The sequence below is a fragment of the Lethenteron reissneri genome, chromosome 25 (assembly GCF_015708825.2).
Source record: "Lethenteron reissneri isolate LAM-NWPU_2019-01 chromosome 25, ASM1570882v1, whole genome shotgun sequence".
Lineage (NCBI taxonomy): Eukaryota > Metazoa > Chordata > Hyperoartia > Petromyzontiformes > Petromyzontidae > Lethenteron > Lethenteron reissneri.
This window is the reverse complement of record NC_083803.1, coordinates 10,442,655-10,463,517: the sequence shown is the minus strand read 5'-3', so window position 1 is coordinate 10,463,517 and position 20,863 is coordinate 10,442,655. Positions and strand designations below refer to the sequence as shown.

At 47.1% G+C, this 20,863-nt stretch overlaps 1 protein-coding gene across 2 annotated transcripts in view; it reads left to right on the top strand.

The window, feature by feature from the left end:
- Nucleotides 1-9,084: 9,084 nt before the first annotated feature.
- The window catches only part of LOC133347189 (kinesin-like protein Klp68D), a 36,155-nt gene continuing 24,376 nt past the window's right edge, over nucleotides 9,085-20,863 (top strand). The window contains exons 1-5 of one of the 2 annotated variants that reach the window (XM_061559253.1): nucleotides 9,085-9,208; nucleotides 15,576-15,750; nucleotides 17,249-17,361; nucleotides 18,510-18,568; nucleotides 19,920-20,003. In XM_061559253.1, the coding sequence (XP_061415237.1) occupies nucleotides 15,716-15,750; nucleotides 17,249-17,361; nucleotides 18,510-18,568; nucleotides 19,920-20,003 (291 nt within the window). In that variant the 5' untranslated portion in view covers nucleotides 9,085-9,208; nucleotides 15,576-15,715. Of the gene's footprint in view, nucleotides 9,209-12,256; nucleotides 12,415-15,575; nucleotides 15,751-17,248; nucleotides 17,362-18,509; nucleotides 18,569-19,919; nucleotides 20,004-20,863 lie in introns of those variants that run through there. The other variant, XM_061559252.1, reaches the window with a different exon arrangement.

Below are 20,863 nucleotides of genomic sequence, written 5' to 3'. Positions count from 1 at the left end.
TCCTCAAGTCATTGCAGTGCCATTGCAATGCGGTATAACATCACGCCGTTCAGCGAAAGGCGACGTTAAAGAAAGTCACAATCAACCCGCGATCACGATTCCATCACGAATTGACGACGGCGGTGGTGGTCGGGAGGGAGGGAGCGACATTACAGCACGCATCACGATGGCGTGCACACGTTACACAAGCGTTGTCTTTCATAGCTTGTCGTCAACATTGGTGATTTGCAGGAGACAATCAAGAGACGTGGGTCAAAACACGATCCATTAAGGAGGGGGGGTTTGTTTATTATTTTGCTTTAGGACAAAGCAACGCGCACGGTGTTACATGAGAGCACTTCTTGTAAAGCACGAGACGACGGCATGGTCGGGATGGGGGGGATGCTACGATGGGATGGAATTGACAACGGGAGAGGAATGGAGCGATTTGAGTGAGAAAATCAAACATCGCCGCCCGAATCGAGGCGGACGCCGCCTCCCGGTCGGGGCTGGGCCCCACTCATTGACGGACGCGCGCGCCTCGCCTTATATGGTGCTGCCTGCGTCACGTGACGCGCACGTGACGCGCACGCGCGCAACAACGTGGGTGGGGGGAAGAGGGTTCAGGGGTCACGCTGTTTTGCTGTGGGTGGGGCATGGGTTGTCATTTGGGTTAATGCGATTCCAATAGGGTACGTTTAAGCAGCGTTGCATTAATTGGGTGGGGTTTTTTTTTGAATACACGCAGATGTACAAAATCTCACACCTTGATGTGAAACACCCACCAGCTTGCTCCCACTTGATGTGTTGAATTTGCACATTGGGGTTTGTCACTGATAATTATGTATATTTATTTCTGATTTGTCCATTTTAGGCCCACCCATGCCCATTTTCAATATATATTAAAAGATTCTCGCTATATTCATGTCCCTGTGGGCTGTGAACTCTGGTTTCTTGTGCCTACGCTAATTATGTTGTGTGTTTTGCCCTCGAGTAGAAGTTGATTTCTTCATTTGCTCTACTTACAGCTCTACGGTTAGTTGTTGGAGCAGACAATTTAATTACTCTCTATCTTCTGGTTCGAGAGTCTCCATATAAGCTGGACAATGCTATCAGAGTTACTCCTTCATTATAACATTCTATGTTTGATTCCTGGACACAATAATCCCATTCCTCCATAATTAACCAGTATGGCATTTTCCTTTTATCCTCATTTCACTAAGTCCTTGTATTGGCTGGTCGAACCAGAGCAGCTGGGGATTGCCGCGGTGGTTTAGGTTACACGTCCACTGGAGGGGTTATATGACCATACTTCACCACCCTGGTCCGTACAGGTTGTTGAAGATACCTGAAAAGGAAATTCACGGTCATGCTGGCGACACTCCAATTACTATTTACCACAGGGATAATGGTTACAATAACATTATCGATATCGATTAACTAGAATATTACTTTACAATAATACGAGAATATTAATTCCTATATCAGTGGTTACAATGATACTAGAACTACTGTTACATATAACGTTTTTTGTAATGATGATTGGGATAAAAATTATCAAACAAATTGGAATGTGAGACAAAGCTGAATAATTAAAAGGCACATTACGTTATGCCTAAATCTTTTTTTAATCACTGCACATTACTAAAAATTATACAAAGAGGCGTAGAGCTGCAATTTACACTTAGAAAAAAAAGTAAAACTTGTATCAAAGAACAAACACGAATTGAAGACAATATTAGCTGTTTACAAAAGTGTGTTTGGGTGGGACACATGGATTTAAAGGATGATGGTCGATGTACTAGAGTGGTAATTGAATAGCAGCCAAAAGAATAACACACCCGACATGATACTACAGAGATGGAGCGATTAAATTAGCTCACACAGAGGAGTGAGATGAATTGTGAATTTTTCAGGACAATGAGGGTTGATGATGACATGGGGAGGACTTAATCCAGCAGTGGTTTAATCATGGTTGTTGTTGATTTGTATACGTTATAATCGTCATTTTACAATGATTACTTAATCTTTGTCATAAAGGCTAACATTTTTGTTTCGGATCTCTTCTGCAACATCTGCACATTGCCTCACTGTTGCTGATTTTTGGCAAAAGGAAAAAATAAAAATGTACTTAAATATTGATCTGAGCAAGTTATTGTTTAGATGCATACTTTGTTAAGCATTTGACAGGGTAGCAGGAATTGGTTGTATTGTGTACAGTATTGTTAAATAAATACTGTAACGCAATACAGCTTTCTCGGAGGGCATCTCAAGGGGAGTTACTGCCCGGTGAAAATGCATTGAACTTGAACTGTGGGTCTTGTCAACATTTACAACAGCACATTCAATCCACCTCTGCATCACCGACAATAATAAGTATCGTCCAACATGTTGAGATATTCACCAAGATAATCACTATCTAGTAATTGCATTCTGCAATGGGCACTGGCAGTCACCGATTATTTATTCTGGGTTACCAGATGGCAATTTGATTGTCATTGGCATGGAAATGTAGGTGACATCGGGGACATTTGACTGCAATTCGTGAAGGCAACAAAGTCCGCCTTGGGATTTCAAGTCTCTGGTGATAATGCGTACAGATGTACTAACTGATCGTTGGAAAATAGAGAATACGTTTGATTACAATGCATCAATGCTGGGCATCCACCAGACAACTTATTCTGGGAAGTTGCACGGGGGAGAAAGCACTGATGATGAATTAACTGCCGTCGAATTCCAGTTTCTCAATGCAAGCGTAATGACCTGACACTGGAAAAGCCAAGGGGGGCTTTGGTGCCTTCAAGACCTGGAGCCACAAGGTAGAAGGCAAGTTTGGCCTATGACGCAGACACACGCGCGGTGCTTATGGTCAATGATCAGGGCTGCTGTGCCATTTAACCGCGCACCTCGACAACGAACTCTAAACTCGCGATCGTTCGACTGAGACGAGCCATGTGCCCGCTTGAGACTGGCCACTAGGTGGCGTAAGAGCGACATCGGGCGGTGATGCCACTGCATGAGAGCCCCCGTGTTCCAGGTGAGGCCAGTTCTGCCACCCGCTCCTCGCCGGTTAGTTCCTGCAGTATCTCGCGCCTCTGCGGATGACCCCGAGTCCCCGCTATCTACTAGACAACCACGCTCTGCTTACTACAAATATGAACAATAAAGGTTATCCTATGTGGAAGTCAAGTGACATTGCAGTGACGTAGTTGCCTTATTATTGGGGTCATCGTCTGTAGCAGGCACGGTAATTGTTTTACAGTTTAAAGGAAATAAACGTATCATTGTGTATTTACTTGAACACGTATCGGAAAAAACAAGGGAATTTTTTTGAAAATTAAAGCACTGTTTGCAAGCACACAACTACTCAACCGAACACATACAACAGAGAATAGTGGACATATGCAGCATTAAAATCGTCTCTATATGTAAAAAAAATACATGTATATCCCACAACCCATTCTAGGAGTTATTTTCTGCATCAGTATTGGTTTAACACAAGCAAACTCTGGATATGTTTCGACATTCGGTATCTCATCAGCTGAGTCATGCTTGCTTAATCAATGCCGATGTTATAAATGGGTCATGCTGGAGCAGTGAATTTACTAAATTACAATGCTACTGCTCCCTGTAGGTTTAATGTGAGTGTGTAACTAGGGGATCTAATGATTCTCACTCCAGGGCTGTACAGCAATAGGTAGCAATCGACTCCTAATATTCTAGATTTGAAGCTTTCGTGACGGCAATGATTCATATTCTTAGGTTTTTTCTTTATATATTTTTTTACTTTTATTAATTTTTATTTTTATTTTTTATCTACGTGACTTTACCGAAAAAAACCTAAGAATATGAATCCTTTTAAAATATCGGAAAAGGCCTGGTATCGAAATGAGGTCGCCAGGTACGTAGCAAAGTGTGCTGACCGCTGCGCCACCGCTCCCCACATTACAGTCACCGCATGTAAAGAGAGCAAGCCCATGACTCCTCGGCAACGAGAGATGATGCGTCGCGGGCCAGCAGAGCCGCCACAGGAATGTCCCCGCGCACAATGGCGAGGGCCGTTCCCGTCCAGTGGCTCACAAGGACTGCGAAGAGGTTCTGCTTGTTTTAGCCCGAGAGCCATTACCTATAGGCCCTTCGTCCTCTGCACGAGTGCCTCTTTGCGTGTAGATACACTTCATCGGACCGCTATCTTCGGCGGCTGGTGTTAGAGTCGATGCGGCTAAAAAAAAGGCATATTGATGTCATTTATGTACCCAAGAACGGCTTAATGAGTGTCAATATTCTCTTCCGGAGGGGTTTTGCTTTTGGGATAATAACAAATGAATGGCCTTTATTTACCCAGAAAAGCCTCACTGAGTTTCAAGCTTCTTTTCCAGGGGGAGTCTTGCATTAGAATGTTTGGCCAATCCCATGCAGAAGGGTTGAGCATATTTGAAGTAACAGAGTACACGCAGAAAAAAAACACGTATACAAGGGAGTAACACTCCAATCTCCACAAAAACAGGTTTAGGAATCCTTTGCTGCACTGCCATCTCTTGGCAACCTCATATGCCAAGCCTACAAAATCTGAGATTTTTGGCCGGCGCCTTTTTAAGGAGTACAGTATTTGTCAAGTGTATTGAAACGTATGGTGTTTATTTTATTTTTACAAGTGAAGACCCATTTTTGTTTCTTTAGAAGTGCTTTGTGTTTTTAGTGTGTTGTCCTTCCTCCGCACCTCCGATGAGCACGGTTGGCTACATACGGTGCGAAAGAAGTTCAACATACATACGTACTTCTGAGTGAAATCACATGCCAATATTACATGTGTTTTATGCTGTCTAAATGAAGTGGTTATTGGCTGCATTCAGCATGGTTGTCATATTCATTATAATAATGGTAGTAATAACTTAATTTCATGCATAACTCTCCTTGTTAATCTTAATCATGCACGCAGAAGAAGTGTGAACTCGTGGATCGCTCCAATACCACGGCAAGCTGGAAAGCCAAGACATGTAAAGAGCATCACATGTTTTTTGTTTTGGCGCCAACGAACATGAAATCATGAAAAATTTCGTTCAGAGCCTCGGGGTTCTTGGTTAATACAACTCTGAAATCCCACAACACTGTGGTTGCGTTTGTTTCTATTAGTAGGCAATGGATATTGGCTACATAAACCAAGGTCTCTGAAACTAATGAGAACAACGTGTACCCTAACAACACGCCTACGTATCCTATACTAAAAGCTCGTATATGCGTAGGGCCCACCAATGCACCACACATATCAATGTTGCCCTGAGAATGAATGAAACAAATCTATAAATGTGTTAGTCTGAGTGAATGTTTCCATAGAAAACGTTTAACACCGCTATCCAGGGGTTGTTTTTCACATTCACTCAAGATTGTCCCGCTTGGCAATTTGAGTATAATGGCGTGCGTCGTGAATTCATAAACCACGCTGTCAAATAAAAACGCATTCTGGCGCTGTGCAGAGTTGTATCCTGGCCTCTCGCAGAATTAAGATGCGCATTTTCGTCCTGGTCAGCATCTCTCACAACCGCCTGCTGTACCGTGTATTATAATTATGATAATAAGGTGTTTCCACGAACCTGATAACATCCATTCAATCCACCTTCCAACTCTAGCCACTTACGCAGTGTTGATATGGATCAACTGAACAACCAAAGTGTTTTTATCCTTCACTGAAATATATGACCATGGACAATTTCAAGGCCACCTTTTATGTGCCCCGGCCTCTCGTTCATGGAATCGGGGGCGTGCCCTCCCCCAGCTTGAAAACACGTTACCACGTGCACTAAGCACTTCGTTATACCGAGGGACGTCTACCCACAACTGTGGGCCCTTATAGTTCACGATATCCAAATAGAGCAAAGCCATCCCCCTTTCATCCCCCCCGCCCCGACACATCGAGAGTACAGAGGGGTTGTCCAGGGAGCGGGAGTGGTATGTGAGCCGCTGTATGTGCTGGTGGCTGGGTGATTGGGTGGATGGATGGATGTGTGGCTGGGTGGATAGTTTAATGGGTGAGTTGATTGTTGGGTGGATCGCTGGGTGGATAGATGAGTGGATGATTGCGTGGATGGGTGGGTGGCTAACGGGGTAGATGGGTGGCTGGTTAGGAGGGTGAGTGGATGGGTGGGTGGATGAGCGTATGGTTTACGATGGTTGTAGAACTTTTTAACGAGCCATCACTGCCCTTCTCACTGAGCTCTACTCTAAACCTTTTCTGGCAATGAACACCTCTGAAACACGTATTTCTGCTGACACTAATGTATGGCTTTCATTAAGGCAAAGACATTTTCTTTGTCTACATCTACATACAGAATGCAACACTGCAAATGCATTTAAGCGAGACAGAAAGTCCATCAACAAATCGAAAATAATTTCTTACTGCAATGCAAAATAAAGTTTGGTATTATTTTTATACGGAGGCGTTGATGACCAATAGTAACTTCAGAATTTGTTTCTTTTGGGTTAGATCGTGTAGGTATGATGCCAATTGTTAACTATAACCCTCCACCACCCGACAGAGCTAATAAAATCAAGTTGTCACGTGGGAAAATATGCCAATTGATTTGGTTTATTTGCAAAACCGGAATGTTGAGAAGCAAGTAAAGTTAGATTTTTTAAAATACAATTTTATATACAGGTGTTAAATGTTGGTTGTGTATACCTACACAATGATCTTTCTTAAAATAAACTGATGAAGAATCAAAGGTTGGTTTTAATGGACCATCCAACCTAGCGAGTATATGTGCGGCGGTATCGCAGTGTAATGAAAATCTTAGACTTTATATTGAATTTGCATATTACTTTACGTGCTCAATTCATGGTCTTCATACCTGTGTGCTCATCCCGTCCCACAAAAGTGTCTGAATCTGCTGATGACACTCAGTGAAGTCAAAACCGTTCCACGGTTTAGATGCTCGAGCAAATACAATGCTGTCAAAACGATTTGCTGCAAAATGCTCATCGGGTGACTGACTTACATCGTTACTTTGTTTCATTGCTAATGCTACCCTGGTATTTGTGCGCTATATAACTTCAGTAAAATGCAAGTGATCTGGATTTTGCAAGCTTTGTTTAAAATCTGCCTATAAATGTAGACGTTATTGGCATTACTATTCTTATGATGATACATCTTACTTTTGCACTGGAGGAATTCGCACTCACCAAAACACCGTGTTGTGGTGACATCACTTAGCTGGAGATGATTGTAAGGAGGGGGGCTGCACTTAATTCAAGTGAGCCATGATATTTTTTCCTTCTTGAAGATTTTGTGAAATCGTACACAGCGAATGTTAAATGTTGTAGGATCTGAGTCTGAAAATAGGAAAAAATATATGCATACCGTTTGCAGGATCTCCGCTGTTAAAACCAATACGGTGCAATGCCCAACAGCGGAGTCAATCTGACATTGTGCACAGGAATCTGGAAAACCAAAAGCTGCTGTTTGCCAGTGACACTCGCTTGCCTACTTGGCTCATTTCACGCACATGACGATGCACATCTGCCCCAGATAGTTCAAACTGTTATCCGTTACACAATGCACAACGGCAGCAGATTACAATTCTGAAGTGTTACGCAGACATATTCAATGTCGCGTCCCAATAACACTCGCGGGTTTTGCTACTTTCAAGCAGTCAGTAATCATCGCATCTGGTAACACATTCCTGCGGAGGGAGCTGGTAGGAACGTTGGGTTGCTCGGTCAATGGCCAGGGTCAACGGCAGCGTGGTGTATTTCGCAAATATGGCCGACTGTGAGGGCGGGCACAAGCCGGCGTGAGTAGGTTAAACGTTGAGTTTTATAAGGGCACCACGGAATGACCAGCGCCTCCCCACCCAGCCCCACCCCTCCCAACCCCCACCCAGCCCCACCCTCCCCACCCAGCCCCTCTTCACCCTCCCCAGCCCCTCCCCACCCTCCCCACCCAGCCCCTCTTCACCCTCCCCTCTCCACCCAGCCCCACCCCTCCCATTTTTGAATGCACGACGGACGGACGGACACAATAATCCCCTGTGGGCTGGTGGAACCAGGTGGTTTCTACCAGTATAAGCAGATGCAGTGATGCAAGACGTGGTCCAATTGCACCATCATGTCCAAATGGATGTTCCGACGAGTATTTTTTTGATATTTTTGGGGTCAATATGTTGTAAGTTCATAAAAGCGACGATTTTCCAGGAATATCGTCGGCAAAAATATCATGTTTGGTTTCATTCATTATTTTCATTCGGCAAACAGTGTGAGAGATCCCGAGCGTGACGAAGGGACGGGCGCACTGACACTTGTGCATTATAGATGTCACGTGGCGACGGAGGCTTTCGCGTCTGTTAATTCAATAAAACACACGCGACGTGACTTTGTCAATCACGTTCTGGATGTCAGTAGCCGGAGTTTGCTTAACATCACATCGCGGTGCTCATGATCAGTGCAGATTGGCAAAGAGCGATCTAGGGATCAGCCCCAGGACCGGTTCGGATATTGTTCGCCACTGATGTTCACCGTGGGCGGGTATTGAACTCAGGTGACCGTATACACAGGGCAATGCACTAACCACTGCGCCACCGCTCCGATTTGTACTCCCGTATTTTGCGGATTATAAGACTCACTCCTACCACCCCCTCTATATTTTATAGAGGGGCGGATGTGTGTGTGTGTGGTCATAATTGTAAACATCGTCAATAGGGAGACAAAGGCGGTTCTGGTCACCCACCCCCTCGTGTGCCGTGCCGTCCTTCATAGGTGCTCGCTAACCGCACTTTCACCAACGGTATGCTAAGGCTACTGGACGTCTTACTTTCCAGAGCGTCTTGCAATCCTGAAAATCCGAATATGGATGTGCCACAGTATGGATGTCACCCAACACGGAACAGCCCTACAGCGCAAAGCGACGAGCGCAGGATCAGCAGCAGCAGGAGTAGGAATAGGAGGAGGAGGAGAAAGAGGGAGCTGCCTCCTCTTTGTGAGCCACCGCACGCAGGAGCCGTCCCAAGTCCCGCGGACGACTCACTTGGCAGCACAGAGAGGCGACCCCCCCCCACCTCCTCCATCGCTCAACTCCCCAACCCAACCCACTCCATCCCGTCTGCGCTGCCCTCCGGGGGTTCCGTGATGATGGGATGATGTTGCAGAGGCGATGATGGGAGCTTAGCTGTCGGTCGTCTGCGGAGCGACACTCGGCCGCGGTGGTGGAAGAAAGAGAAGCTGTTGACAAGTGGATATCGTAAGCAGTGCGCGTGTGTGTGTGTCTCTGTGTTGCGCGTTTGCGGAGTGGGAGTGTAGCGGTAAGCGCACTGCACTACGAACTTGGCGACACTTGCGGCCAACATTGGTGACGATTAGCTAAATTTGTCCTGGGCCTCCCTTAGTTCGACTCAGCCTAAAATAATGTACCTAGTGTACTTGGGAGACAAAGGCGGCCGGGCGTGGTGTTGGCCACTCACTCTCTCGTGTGTTGTGCTGGCCTTCATAGGTGCTCGCTAACAGCACTTACCCCAACAGTCTGTTAAGGCTATACGGGGGATATTTGTCTTTTTTGTGGTGAGTGGCGGTCGGGAGTGGTGGTGTAGCGGTTAGCGCGCTGCACCACGAACCCACTGGCAACCAGCGTTCGATTTCTACTCACGGACAACACAAGTTGACAATGATCTAAACCAGTCCTAGGTTGACTCAGCCATAAATGAATATCTGGTGCGGTGTGTTTTGAAACATCGGCGCTCGCCTTCACAGCACTTGTCCCGACAGCCTGCGAAGAGTCTGCACGTGGAATCGGTGTCGTTGCGTGCGCGCGTCTCATGGTTATTACTAAACGACACCCTGACAAGTCGTGCTCACGGTGCCCGAATGATCGCCCTGTGTGCGCGCAACGGTGTGCGTTGCGAAAGCACGTGGGTTGAGAGTACCACACTGGCTCGCAGCTCACTTGTGCCTTAACATTGACACGTGTCTCTTTTTTTCTTACGATCAGAGGAAACAAGAAGATGCTCGGTGTAGTCGGCACTGTGCTTCGTTAATCATTTTGGTTTTTTTTAATGCTTGGCTGTATGTGTCCCCCCCCCCCTTTTTTAAATGAAAGATTTCACAAAAGATGTCACGCTCTGCTCTCCTCCTTCTTACCCCTTCCCTCTCTCTCTCTCTCTTTGTCTCTTGTTGCGCTCACATGTGGAAGGACTCGTTATCATCTGTGCGTTGTGCTATAAATACCGCTCACGTTTCGGGAAATCACCGTCCTTCGGTGTAATAGTCGAACTCGGACCGATATTGTAAAGAGAGAGAGAGAGAGCGGGTCCCTTGCCTGTAAGAACGGGAGTTCACCGGTATTGATTCAAGTCAGCCTGCCTCTGCTGATGTGTCGAACCCGGTCGAGGGTTTTGCTTGTCTTGACTCAATGCTGCTGATATGATGCACTCACAAAATGGCCGCGTGCAGCTGATCGGTCGTGTATAAGAAATGCTTCGTATTTTTATTTTCGTCTGGAAAGACGGCTGGGTGAAGGATATATTTTCTGCTGATTTAGTTTCCTCTTCAATGTACTCCGTGCCCAACGTTAACGCGGTGCGTTTACGCGCTCGCGTTGGCAGGCCCTCATCCAGCAGTGAGTTGGCAAAAGGGGCTGCTGTACATGAATGCACCTGTGCGCATTTACTTACCAAAGTGGGCGGCTATATTCGTGATTACTTATTATCGTTATTACTACCCAGTGTATACTGGACATCTGTGAAAAAAGTACTGGATATCTGTGAAAAAAGTACTGGACATCTGTGAAAAAGATCTTCATAGGTCATCGGATTTCTCCAGTCTAAATGAAGATTCTGATTTTGAAACTCGGACTGAGTGTATAAGTGGCTGGCTGCACACATTTTGGTGGTCTTCACACGTGAGGGCTGTCACTCACCCATCGACCAAAGCCACAATGAATACGCAAACTCTCAGTCAGATTTCGGAAGCTAAGCATGTTTTGGGCCTGGTAAGTGCTCGGATGGGTAGTCACCCACCAGGGCTTGCCAAGTGTTTATACTCTTTGGTTCTTTCGGTAAATTCACGGAGGTAGATAAAATAATTATTATGTCACGTAGGTACAGTACCTACGTGACTTTACCGAAAAAAACAAAGAGTATGGATTCCTGCAGTCACGAAAGCTTCAAATCAAGATTTTCACATAGATAGGTTGAAAGAAAATAACAAAAAAACTACGACGTTTCGATCACAACACAAGCGACCGTCATCAGGAGGATGAGCGAAACGTCGTAGTTTTTTTTGTTATTTTCTTTCAACCTATCTACGTGACTTTACCGAAAGACCAAAAGAATATGAATTCCTGCAGTCACGAAAGCTTTAAGTCAAGATTTGCCAGGTGTTGTTGGGCATTGGCCAGCGAGGCGTGGCCAGGTGAGTGAGAATCGTCACCCCTTCGTGTGCCAAACTCTCGCGCAAAGAATTGGACAACCTCCCCAATGCAGCAGAATACTCTTGAGAAGAGTGTTACGAGGCCCAGGTAGGCTTTACTGGGTAAATAAATCATGCGAATTATATTTTTACAAAAATCACCATGAAACATCTTGCATGTCCATCGAACAGAAATGTGATACTGTACTGAGTTGGTAGTCGTGTAATAGTACAGAACACTAAAACAACTCATTGGCCTATCTTCTCTATGTTGTGAAGAAGGGCCATTGTTCGAAACTTCGTATATTGTCGTCTCTTTGGTACGGTGTAATTAACGAAAGCGTGCGCATTGTGCCGTCTCATCGAGTAGAAAAGCGCCACGATTGTCCATTCCTCCAACGTTCAGCGGTCTGTGTCCGCTGGCAGCTAAAACTCAAACGACGGCTTAAAGCAAAGTTTTTTTTCGTCAACATTTTTTTCTCTTTCCATGACGCGTGTTTGCACCGTGGCGTCGAGGGTCCTTGGCGAGCGACGGAGAGCAAACGCGGGCCCCTGGGGGATACGACGACGCGAAAAAACCACGCGACGTTCACGGACACCCATGTGCGTGCGTGCATGCGTCTGCTGTGGCGAGCGCCGCTACACGATCCAGAGAGGGGGCCGGCCCCTTTGAAGCAAATGTTTGCTCCCCGGCGAGTGGAGGTCTCCTTCAGAAGAAGGGGAGACACAAATTAAATAAATAATCGTGTAAAAGGGGGGAAAAAATCTGCCACTCGCACGGCTGCCTTCTCCAAAAAAAAAAAACCCTCTCCGTCTCGATCCCACGCCGCAGCAACACGCGGTCTCTCAGCCACCGCCTCCTCAGTCAGTCGCGGCGAAAGTGGGCGCAGTAGTGGCAACATTTACACTGTGGTGAGTTTGCGACTCTTCCACTGAGCTATAGCTACACGTGTATTAATTTAGGGTAAATTCATCTCGGGGAAGAGATTTTTCACCCGCCATCCAGCAACCGTGTGATGCAGGACATCCCGTCAGACCGTGCCAGTAAGTGCGTCTCCTCCTCTCGCTCGTTAATGAATTCTGTAATGATTAACAAGACACAGATGTCCTCCTCCTCCTCGTCGTTTCGCTCCGTGTGGTCCCACGCATTGTTGGGCCGGACGGGGGGCGCAGGAGGTAAGGGTTGGTGGATCAAGTAGAGAAGGCAAAGTTTCCGAAACAAACGCGCTGGACTGTGGGGTTCACATGAGATGGCAGTACAGCAAATATATATGTAAAAAATTGTGCGTAGTTTTTGAGTTGTTTATGCCAGCGTACTCATTGCGTGTTTTTTTCTGGGTATTCTGGACTCTACTCCCACGAGCAGATCGCTGATCAACCTAATGACATTGCCAAGATATGTGTCCTCTTGAAAAAAAAACTATTATTGAGCGCGTTCTGATGGATAACAGTCATCGTTGCTTTATGGTATATTTTCTGGTTATTATCGCATGTTGTCCAACAACAAAATTAACCCGTAAAAACAAAGTTTTTCACTATAACTCATTTATATGCGTGTTCAATGGGCCACAACCCAGCCCACATTGGTCTTTGAAACGAGCGGCTAGAGTCCTCTCGTCCTCTGGCTTGAGATGGCTGCCACCTATGGGTCAGATGATTGCCTGCCACCATTAAGCAATTGGTAATTAAATATAAAACAAAATTTACCTAAAAAGTGTAAAATTTTGGAAAAAAAATTTCCCGAAAAGAAATTGTCACGCACAACGAGTCTGTGTGCAAAATGTCAGCTTAATTGGATCACGGGAAGTGGGTTAAAAAACGACCGAAAGATTTGCACGGTCGTAAGCGCGCAAGCAAGCAAGCAAGTGAACTTAATATAAAGGATTTAAAAAGGTCCCTGGCCAGGAATCGAACCCGGGACGCGGCGGGGAGAGCGCCGAATCCTGTAAGCAATAGACCCCCAGGGACATTGCGTCAAACAACACGCGGTGTAACAACGTAAAGAACACCCCAGAGATACATGCGGCACAGCCGCGAAACCCTACAGAGTGAGGGCCATTGTTGTGACAAAGAGATCCGAAGGGTGCGCTAAGAAAGTGCGGATGGATGCACGCTTGGAATTACATTGAGAGCCAGGAAAGGGGATCGAACGCACGGATTTTCGAGCACACACGCGGATTTAATGACATCATTCAGGAAGGGACGACGATCGAGAATAATAACGGAGCGCCAGCCAGGGCACGGGAATGTGTCCACGAGGACGTCCGCGTGGGAGGTGGAGCGATTGAATCAGTGCGTGTGCTTGTTGCATAACTGCTATAGCAGGATCGTGAGAGGTGGAGGCGGTTTGAGGAATTCATCCAGCAGTGGATTGACCATGGCCAACGATGATGATGATGAAAGAGAATTGAACGTACCGAATCCAGGGTCAATCATGGAATTCATATTCTTAGGTTTTTTCGGTAAAGTCACGTAGGTAAAACATTTAAATTAATAAAAGTAAAATAAAATAAAAATCACGACGTTTCGAAGGCAACACAAGCTTCCGTCTTCAGGTGGAACCGTCACAGCCACGACAGCTGTATCAGCTGTCGTGGCTGTGACGGTTCCACGACAGCTGTATCAAGGACTTTACCGAAAAACCTAAGAATATGAATCCTTGCAGTCACGAAAGCTTCAAATCTAGAATCAATCATGGAACTCGATCGCACAGCATCAAAGCCTCCGAGTGATTGCACTGCACAGTCGACTGTCTTTGTATGATTAACCACGGCGATGGTAACCCATCCAAGGCAGGGAGAATAGGTCACCGCTGCATTTGCACAGACGTGGCCACCACCGCTGCTGCTGTTGTTGGCTTCGTTGACTTCGCGGGAAGCTGTCGCGTGTGAAAGGTGCCCCGCTTGGAGCATCCCACTGGGATTCTTGCAACACAGCATTGATATGCGGTGCTTTTTCTGGAAGACTTTGCTGTTTTTTCCCTGGATTTTTCTGTTGCGCGTCGTCACTTTAAGATGTTTCTTGTTCATGTTTTTTTGTTTGTTGCGGTTGCACCGGAGTCAAGAGCCGAATGGCTCACAGGGCTATACCTAATCAATGAACTGAACTGAAACTGAGCGGTGGCGCCATGATTAGCGCGCTGCGGTGTAAACCCGGCAACCCGAGTTCTATTCCGGGCCACACGCCTGCGTTCGGTGGCGAGTGATGATCTCAACCGCTCTTGGGCAGCTTGGTGATGTATGGCCAAGCAGCCACCACAGCGACCGATAGCGGTGTAGGGTGGGAGGCGTTCATCTCGCAGTGGATTGACAAATGGTTGTACGGTTTTTTTGCTTGTCACTCTAAAATGAACAAGGAAGCAACCCTTTATCCATTAACACGGTCTTTGTGTGTAGTTTTGAGATGCAAGATGTTTATTCCCCGTACGGAGATTCGATGATTTTTTGACGATTCCGGTCGCCGTTCGATGTATATTAATCAAGTGGTTATTTGGCCTCGTGTTTATCGTCTCGTTTGTATTGTTTCTCACTTTCGAGTGTCGTTTGTACAGCTGTGTTCACCCCATTCGTCTAAATGTAACCGTTAATTATTTTCACGCAGGGTAAATCGTCACGTTGTTTTTATGCAACACACTTTGCATGTGTCCCGAGAATGATGATCTATGATTTTAGAACAGATTGTCGTTCTCGATGTACCATCACATGGCCGAGGAATTGTTCGTACGGTATTTGAATGATAGACTGTGACAACTTGGGGAAGCCTTTAATCCAGCAGATGGTTGTTGATACATACCATAACTATAAGCATTAGCTTCGTCGTGGATACAAACATAGGTAGTGTGCAGAAATTAAATAAATACGATGCAAAATAGGCCTCCTTTTCATTGTCGTCTCTCCACGTAACATTTCATGAATGGTTTGTTTTACACATTCCATCGGCCACGCGGCCTTTAGGGAGTCCATCTATTTAGCAGCATTGGTCTAACACAAGACAACTCAGGACCGGTGTTCGACATTCCATGTCCGTGTCTCATCAGCAGAGTCAGGCTTGGCTAATTGGCTGATGATGCTCATCATGATGATTGACTCAGCAGTGATTTGGAGAGTTCTGTTGCACGTGCTCACTCCCTAACCCCTCCTGTCTATCTCTCTCCCCACCCCTCCCGGCTCTCTTCTCCCGCTCCGCGGACATCCCCAACTCCACAGACAACCTGCGGCTCCCGCGCCAGCGACGCAAGACATCGGGACACACAGGGGACCCGGCGGACCCAGAGGACCCAGGACCCCCGCACGGGGATCACAGGGAGGATCGGGCCCCGCGTCTCCGTCCCCTTGCAGGGGTCCCGATGGAGCGAGACGAGGACGTGACGCCACCTAAAGAGTGAGAATCCAGCGCTGTACCATCGCTGCTGTTGTTGTTGTTCCGACGCATTATTAGTATAATTAGTCCCATTGTTGCGTGGGGTCGGCTGCTCGCGCTTGTCTTTCTCTACGTGTTTCTTGACCGTGCCTCTTCCCCAGTCACATCAACTATCCATACATACAGACCCCGTAGACTTAGAGACTTATAGACTCACACGTACATGAAACACAGACTTACATAGAGACTCATAGACTTACATAGAGACCAGCCAAATGTCACAGACCCATACACCACGTGATTTTCTGCTCAAATGGAATGAGCATTGAGGTGGTGCTCATCTCCACGTTCGCAGCACAGAGCCAGTGCTGGAAATTCCACATTCGTATGGCGGGGGCGAGTATATCCATAAGACAATCACTTTTAACTCCTCCCCCCACTGCCAAAGTGATACACATTGCATCGACTTGGAAGAGATTATGGGCTGAGTCAACCCCAAACCAGGATGTGAACTATCAAACGATTGCGAGCCGCTCGCTCTGCTGCTGAGCCACCGGGGCCGGTGATGCCAAGTCGAGCTGCGACCATCATCGACGGTTGAAATAATCACTTCATCGATCGCGTCGAGCCTTCCTAGACCTGATCATAATACTGGTAGTAACCTCCTGGTTACACCAGCCCACAGCGGATTATTGTGTCCGTCCGTCGTGCAGGGAGGGGCTGGGTGGGGAGGGAGGGGCTGGGTGGGTGGGCAGGGGTTGGGTTGGGAGGGTGGGGAGGGGCTGGGTGGGGATGGTGGGGTTGGGTGGGGGGTGGGAGGGGTGGAGTTGGGTGGGGAGGGGCTGGTCACCCCGTGGTGCCCTTATAAAACTCAACGTTTAACCTACTCACGCCGGCTTGTGCCTGCCCTCACAGTCGGAATAAACCACGTCGCCGTTGACCCTGGCCATTGACCGAGCAACCCAACGTTCCTACCAGCTCCCTCCGCAGGAATGTGTTTAAATTATTTTATTTTATTTTCAGCCCTTGGTGAATCCGCTGTTGGACATGGCCTTCATGCCATGTCGGTCATTGTGGCTGTTTTTTTATTTTTAAGTCATACTTCACTACAGTTGGTCAGTGCGGGTTGGTGAAGTATATTCATATGAATGTTATTTATTTCCGATGTAATTCAATAAAGTAAGTTTTAAAAGATAATTAAATCGATGTCATTTACAAATCGTGGCAATTTCCTTCTCTCTCTCTCTCTCTTGCCACTCTATTTACGTGCTACGTGAAGAAGGGCCATTGGCCGAATTGTCGCCAGTAACACATTTAGCCTTTTAAGGCCACGACATTGTTATTGACGAACGCTTTGAGTGTATTCGTTATAGCTGTGCTTGCGCACCACTGGCAGCAGCAGCAGCCTAATGTTCCTTATGTATGTTGAACTTCTTTCGGACCGTACGTAGCCAACCTAATCACCAAGCCATTGGTTTCATGCGTTGCGCGCGTTCTGCTCGCCATTGTGACCGTGCAGCGGGGGGGAGCGCGCCACCGGCTGGGAGACGACTCGAGGCGCCGAGTCCGAAGACGCGCCCTGGGACAGTTTCCGCGTCCTGGTTCGCCTGCGCCCGGGCGACAAGAGCGACGGTGCGTCCCCCCAGGCGTGCCGCGTGGTCGCGCGGGGGCCACATGCGTGGAGGGCAACGGGGGAGGAGACGCTTCGGTTAACATCGTCCATCGGTGGCGTGGGTTTTCCGGCACGAAACCCAATGCGAGATCATTGCCGAGGCTCGGTGGCGAAACGCATTTGGTCAACGGGCGATCTCGCCAACGCTGGATCTCGTCAGTGGTCTGCACAGCTGGAGTTTCACGAATTATCCACCCCCCCCCCCCCCCCACGTCAATAATACGCAGAGAGCATCCCTGTACACGTGGAACGTAGGGCGCCAACGTTGGGCCAAAGGTCCCAACCGTATTCCAACGTTGGCGCAACGATGGCATGTGGTTTACTGCAATTGTATCGCTGAGAACTTTGCACGGCAGACTCAGTAGCTCGCGGTATAACTCTGAGTTAAAGATGAGCCGATCTGTCGGGCTGCAATACAATTCGGCTCGGTATTTTTAAAAAAAAATTTGTTTACATTTGTTTACCCACTGAGTCTCGTGACACTTTTTTGGGGGAGGGTCCTGGCAAGTTTTTGTGGTAGTGGACGATTATTGCTATTTATATACCAAGTGAGTAATTCGTGGGTCGTTTTTTACATTTGGCAAATTTGGACCATAGCGTCGGCACACAATGGCCCGCTCTTGTAACCGATGTCATGGGAACTTTAACATCTACTGTGAAGCAAGACGGCGTGTTTTTTTTGGTTGATAGCTTAAAGATGAGTGGTGGTTCGTGGGTCTAGTTTGAGGAGGCTACAAAACTCCAGTCTTGGGTAACAGGTCCAGGTGGTCTAATTTAGAGACTTATTGCGATGGCAGTCGTTTCAATATCAGCGCTTAGTCCACCAGATAGGCACATGCAGGACGATATTTATTATCACCACCATCATCATCAATATCAACAGCATCATCATCATGAACGTCATACGCCGCTTTATTATTTCGATCATCAATGAATACAGCTGCTCGTCTCACTAGAGACTGAAAAACCCCGAGAGAGACTGATGCCATGTGCAGCCAGTAATTCACACGTAGTAATAATAACAATCTATGGATAATGATCATTACCTCCCATTTTCAGCCATAGCCTTGTCACGGTATCCATTGACACACTGTGTCTTGTGCTGCAGAGACAAAGCGATGCGTGAAAGTAGAAGGACAGCATGGAGTTCAAATCAACACTGGCCGGGTGAGGACTGGTGCATTCAGAAGTTCATCGTCTCTTCTCAGTGCAGTTTCCCATTATTTGAGGTCGGCTTTCTTTTGGGGTTTTCACTCCCCACTCCCGTTTCTTGTGCGCAAATCCCCGTCGACGCCACAGTTCCTTGTCTCTTCTTCTGTCTTCACCGTCCCCCATTTTTTGGGTCTTCCGACGAAATTGTGGTCGGTGGTCTCAGAGCCCTCCCTCCACACAGCTATCCTTCTTTCGTATGGCTGGTGGAGATTTGGAGCAACGACTACAATTTCACATTCAGGTGGTCAAGCCAGATAACCACGCCAGGAGCATCCGAGTGCACCGCTGTGATGATGAGTTGGTTGCCGCCTGGCTCAGCAAGACAAGCAGACGATGATACTAATAATGATGCAGAAATAAATGATTAAACGCTTGTTCTGCACTCTCTTACCCGTGTAATCCGTGTCTCTTCTCTCGGCATGTACAAACATTCTAGACCAGGGGTCGGCAACTAAAATACAAGAAGAGACATTTTTTGTTCGAATTTGGTCAAAAAAATCATTATTTCAAGAGCCGCAATGCGTGTGAGTACGGGACTGCGGTCCGTAATAAATAACGTCACGAAGCAGTCCTTAAAGAGCCGCTTGCGTCTCTGGAGCCGCAGGTTGCTGACCCCTGGTCTAGACGATACTCCATCATGCTCTCGGTAATGGGTGCCACTTTCACTCATTCCCTAGTGGTCTCGTTTGTGATGTGGTCTGTCCTTGATACATCCGTCATCCACCTAAACGCTCTCATCTCTGTGGAGTTCAGTGTTTGTTTTTAAGCTTAATCATACACCATCACTTTTCTCCATACCCCATAATCAGCCGCAACATTGCTCAATGGGTTTATGCGGTTTAGCTGCGTAGCGCTCCGATGGTATTTTCTGGTCGTACTGTACAACATGCGTTACAAACCCCAAACACATTGGAGATTTGCCATACAGATTTTCCCTTTCAGCCAAGGCCACTTTTCTGCCACAAACTCTTCGGCTTTCCTCTCTATACTTAATCCGCACTTTCTTGAGAAAGTTGATGTTCTACAATTCCCAAGCAATCTTCATCATCTTGGTCATCATCCATTGCCGTGTGCCGTTGGATCGAGGCCTCTTCTCTGCTGGCACCCATAGTCATCGTCTTCCATTCACGCGAGCGAGCGAGCGACTGCTGCAGGCCTAACGGCGCTTGCCGTGACACGAGCGGGCGTGCAATCGACGCGCGTGTTCCAGTCGACGGTTGCGGCCTGAAATGAGAACGTAACGCGTGAGGTGTGGAGCAGGTGGCGGCTGCTAATTGGTGCTTGCGCGGCTCGGCGCGTGTGACAGGGGAACCAGACGCAGGTGCTGGAGTTTGACGCGGTGCTGGACGAGGATGCCTCGCAGAGGGACGTGTACGAGGCCATTGCCAAGGTAGCGGCCGCTGCTCTCCGTAAAAACGATGGCCGATATGAATCTAAACGATACTTGTTTTTATTATAAAACTGAACTGTTTTTTGTTCTTACCAGGTAAGGTCCACTGAGCCTATATGGATATTTTTCAGAAGCGACCTGGCCCACGAATGACAGCCCGACAAAGTGGCCTATGTGGAAATGTATAGCGGCCAAATACTCTCTAAACACGTGATGTTGATTCTAAATGTGGAGGGGAAAACCCAGAGGAGCCGGAGAAAAATCCACACGACCACGGGGAGAGAGAGAGAGAGAACATGCAAACTGCAAACATACAAGCGGCAGGGTCGGGATCGAACCCACGACCCTCCTGTATACCAGGCGAGGTAGTTAGCATCTTGCCACTGTGGCGCCCATTCATTGTTCCATCGTGTTGCAGCGTCGTCACTTGTTCACTCGATGCATAATTATTTAAGAGACGCCGTGGGTGGGACGATTTACCTCCTCCTCGAATGAATGGCCGTAATTCAGGGTCGCAATTTAATTCGAGCATCGACAGGTTTTTTTTTAAAAACTAAACATTGCTGTGAATCGTATAAAACCTCTAGTGGCCACAGATGTCTTCCTATGCTCCTGTGTGTTGCCACAGATTGATATTCAAATCACTCGACCACTTTATTGCTGCCACGTCAGAGAATTCAATCAATATTTGAATGCTATCTCTTGGGGCTGCTGGGAAACATTAAAGCATTTCACACAATATGCAGTAGACACGAATCAGGGGAAAACATAATTACATACGCAATTTGATGCATGTATCGTGAGATTAAAGGGTCGATATTAATTGAGAAATAATTACATTGTGGTACTGTGTGTTGCCT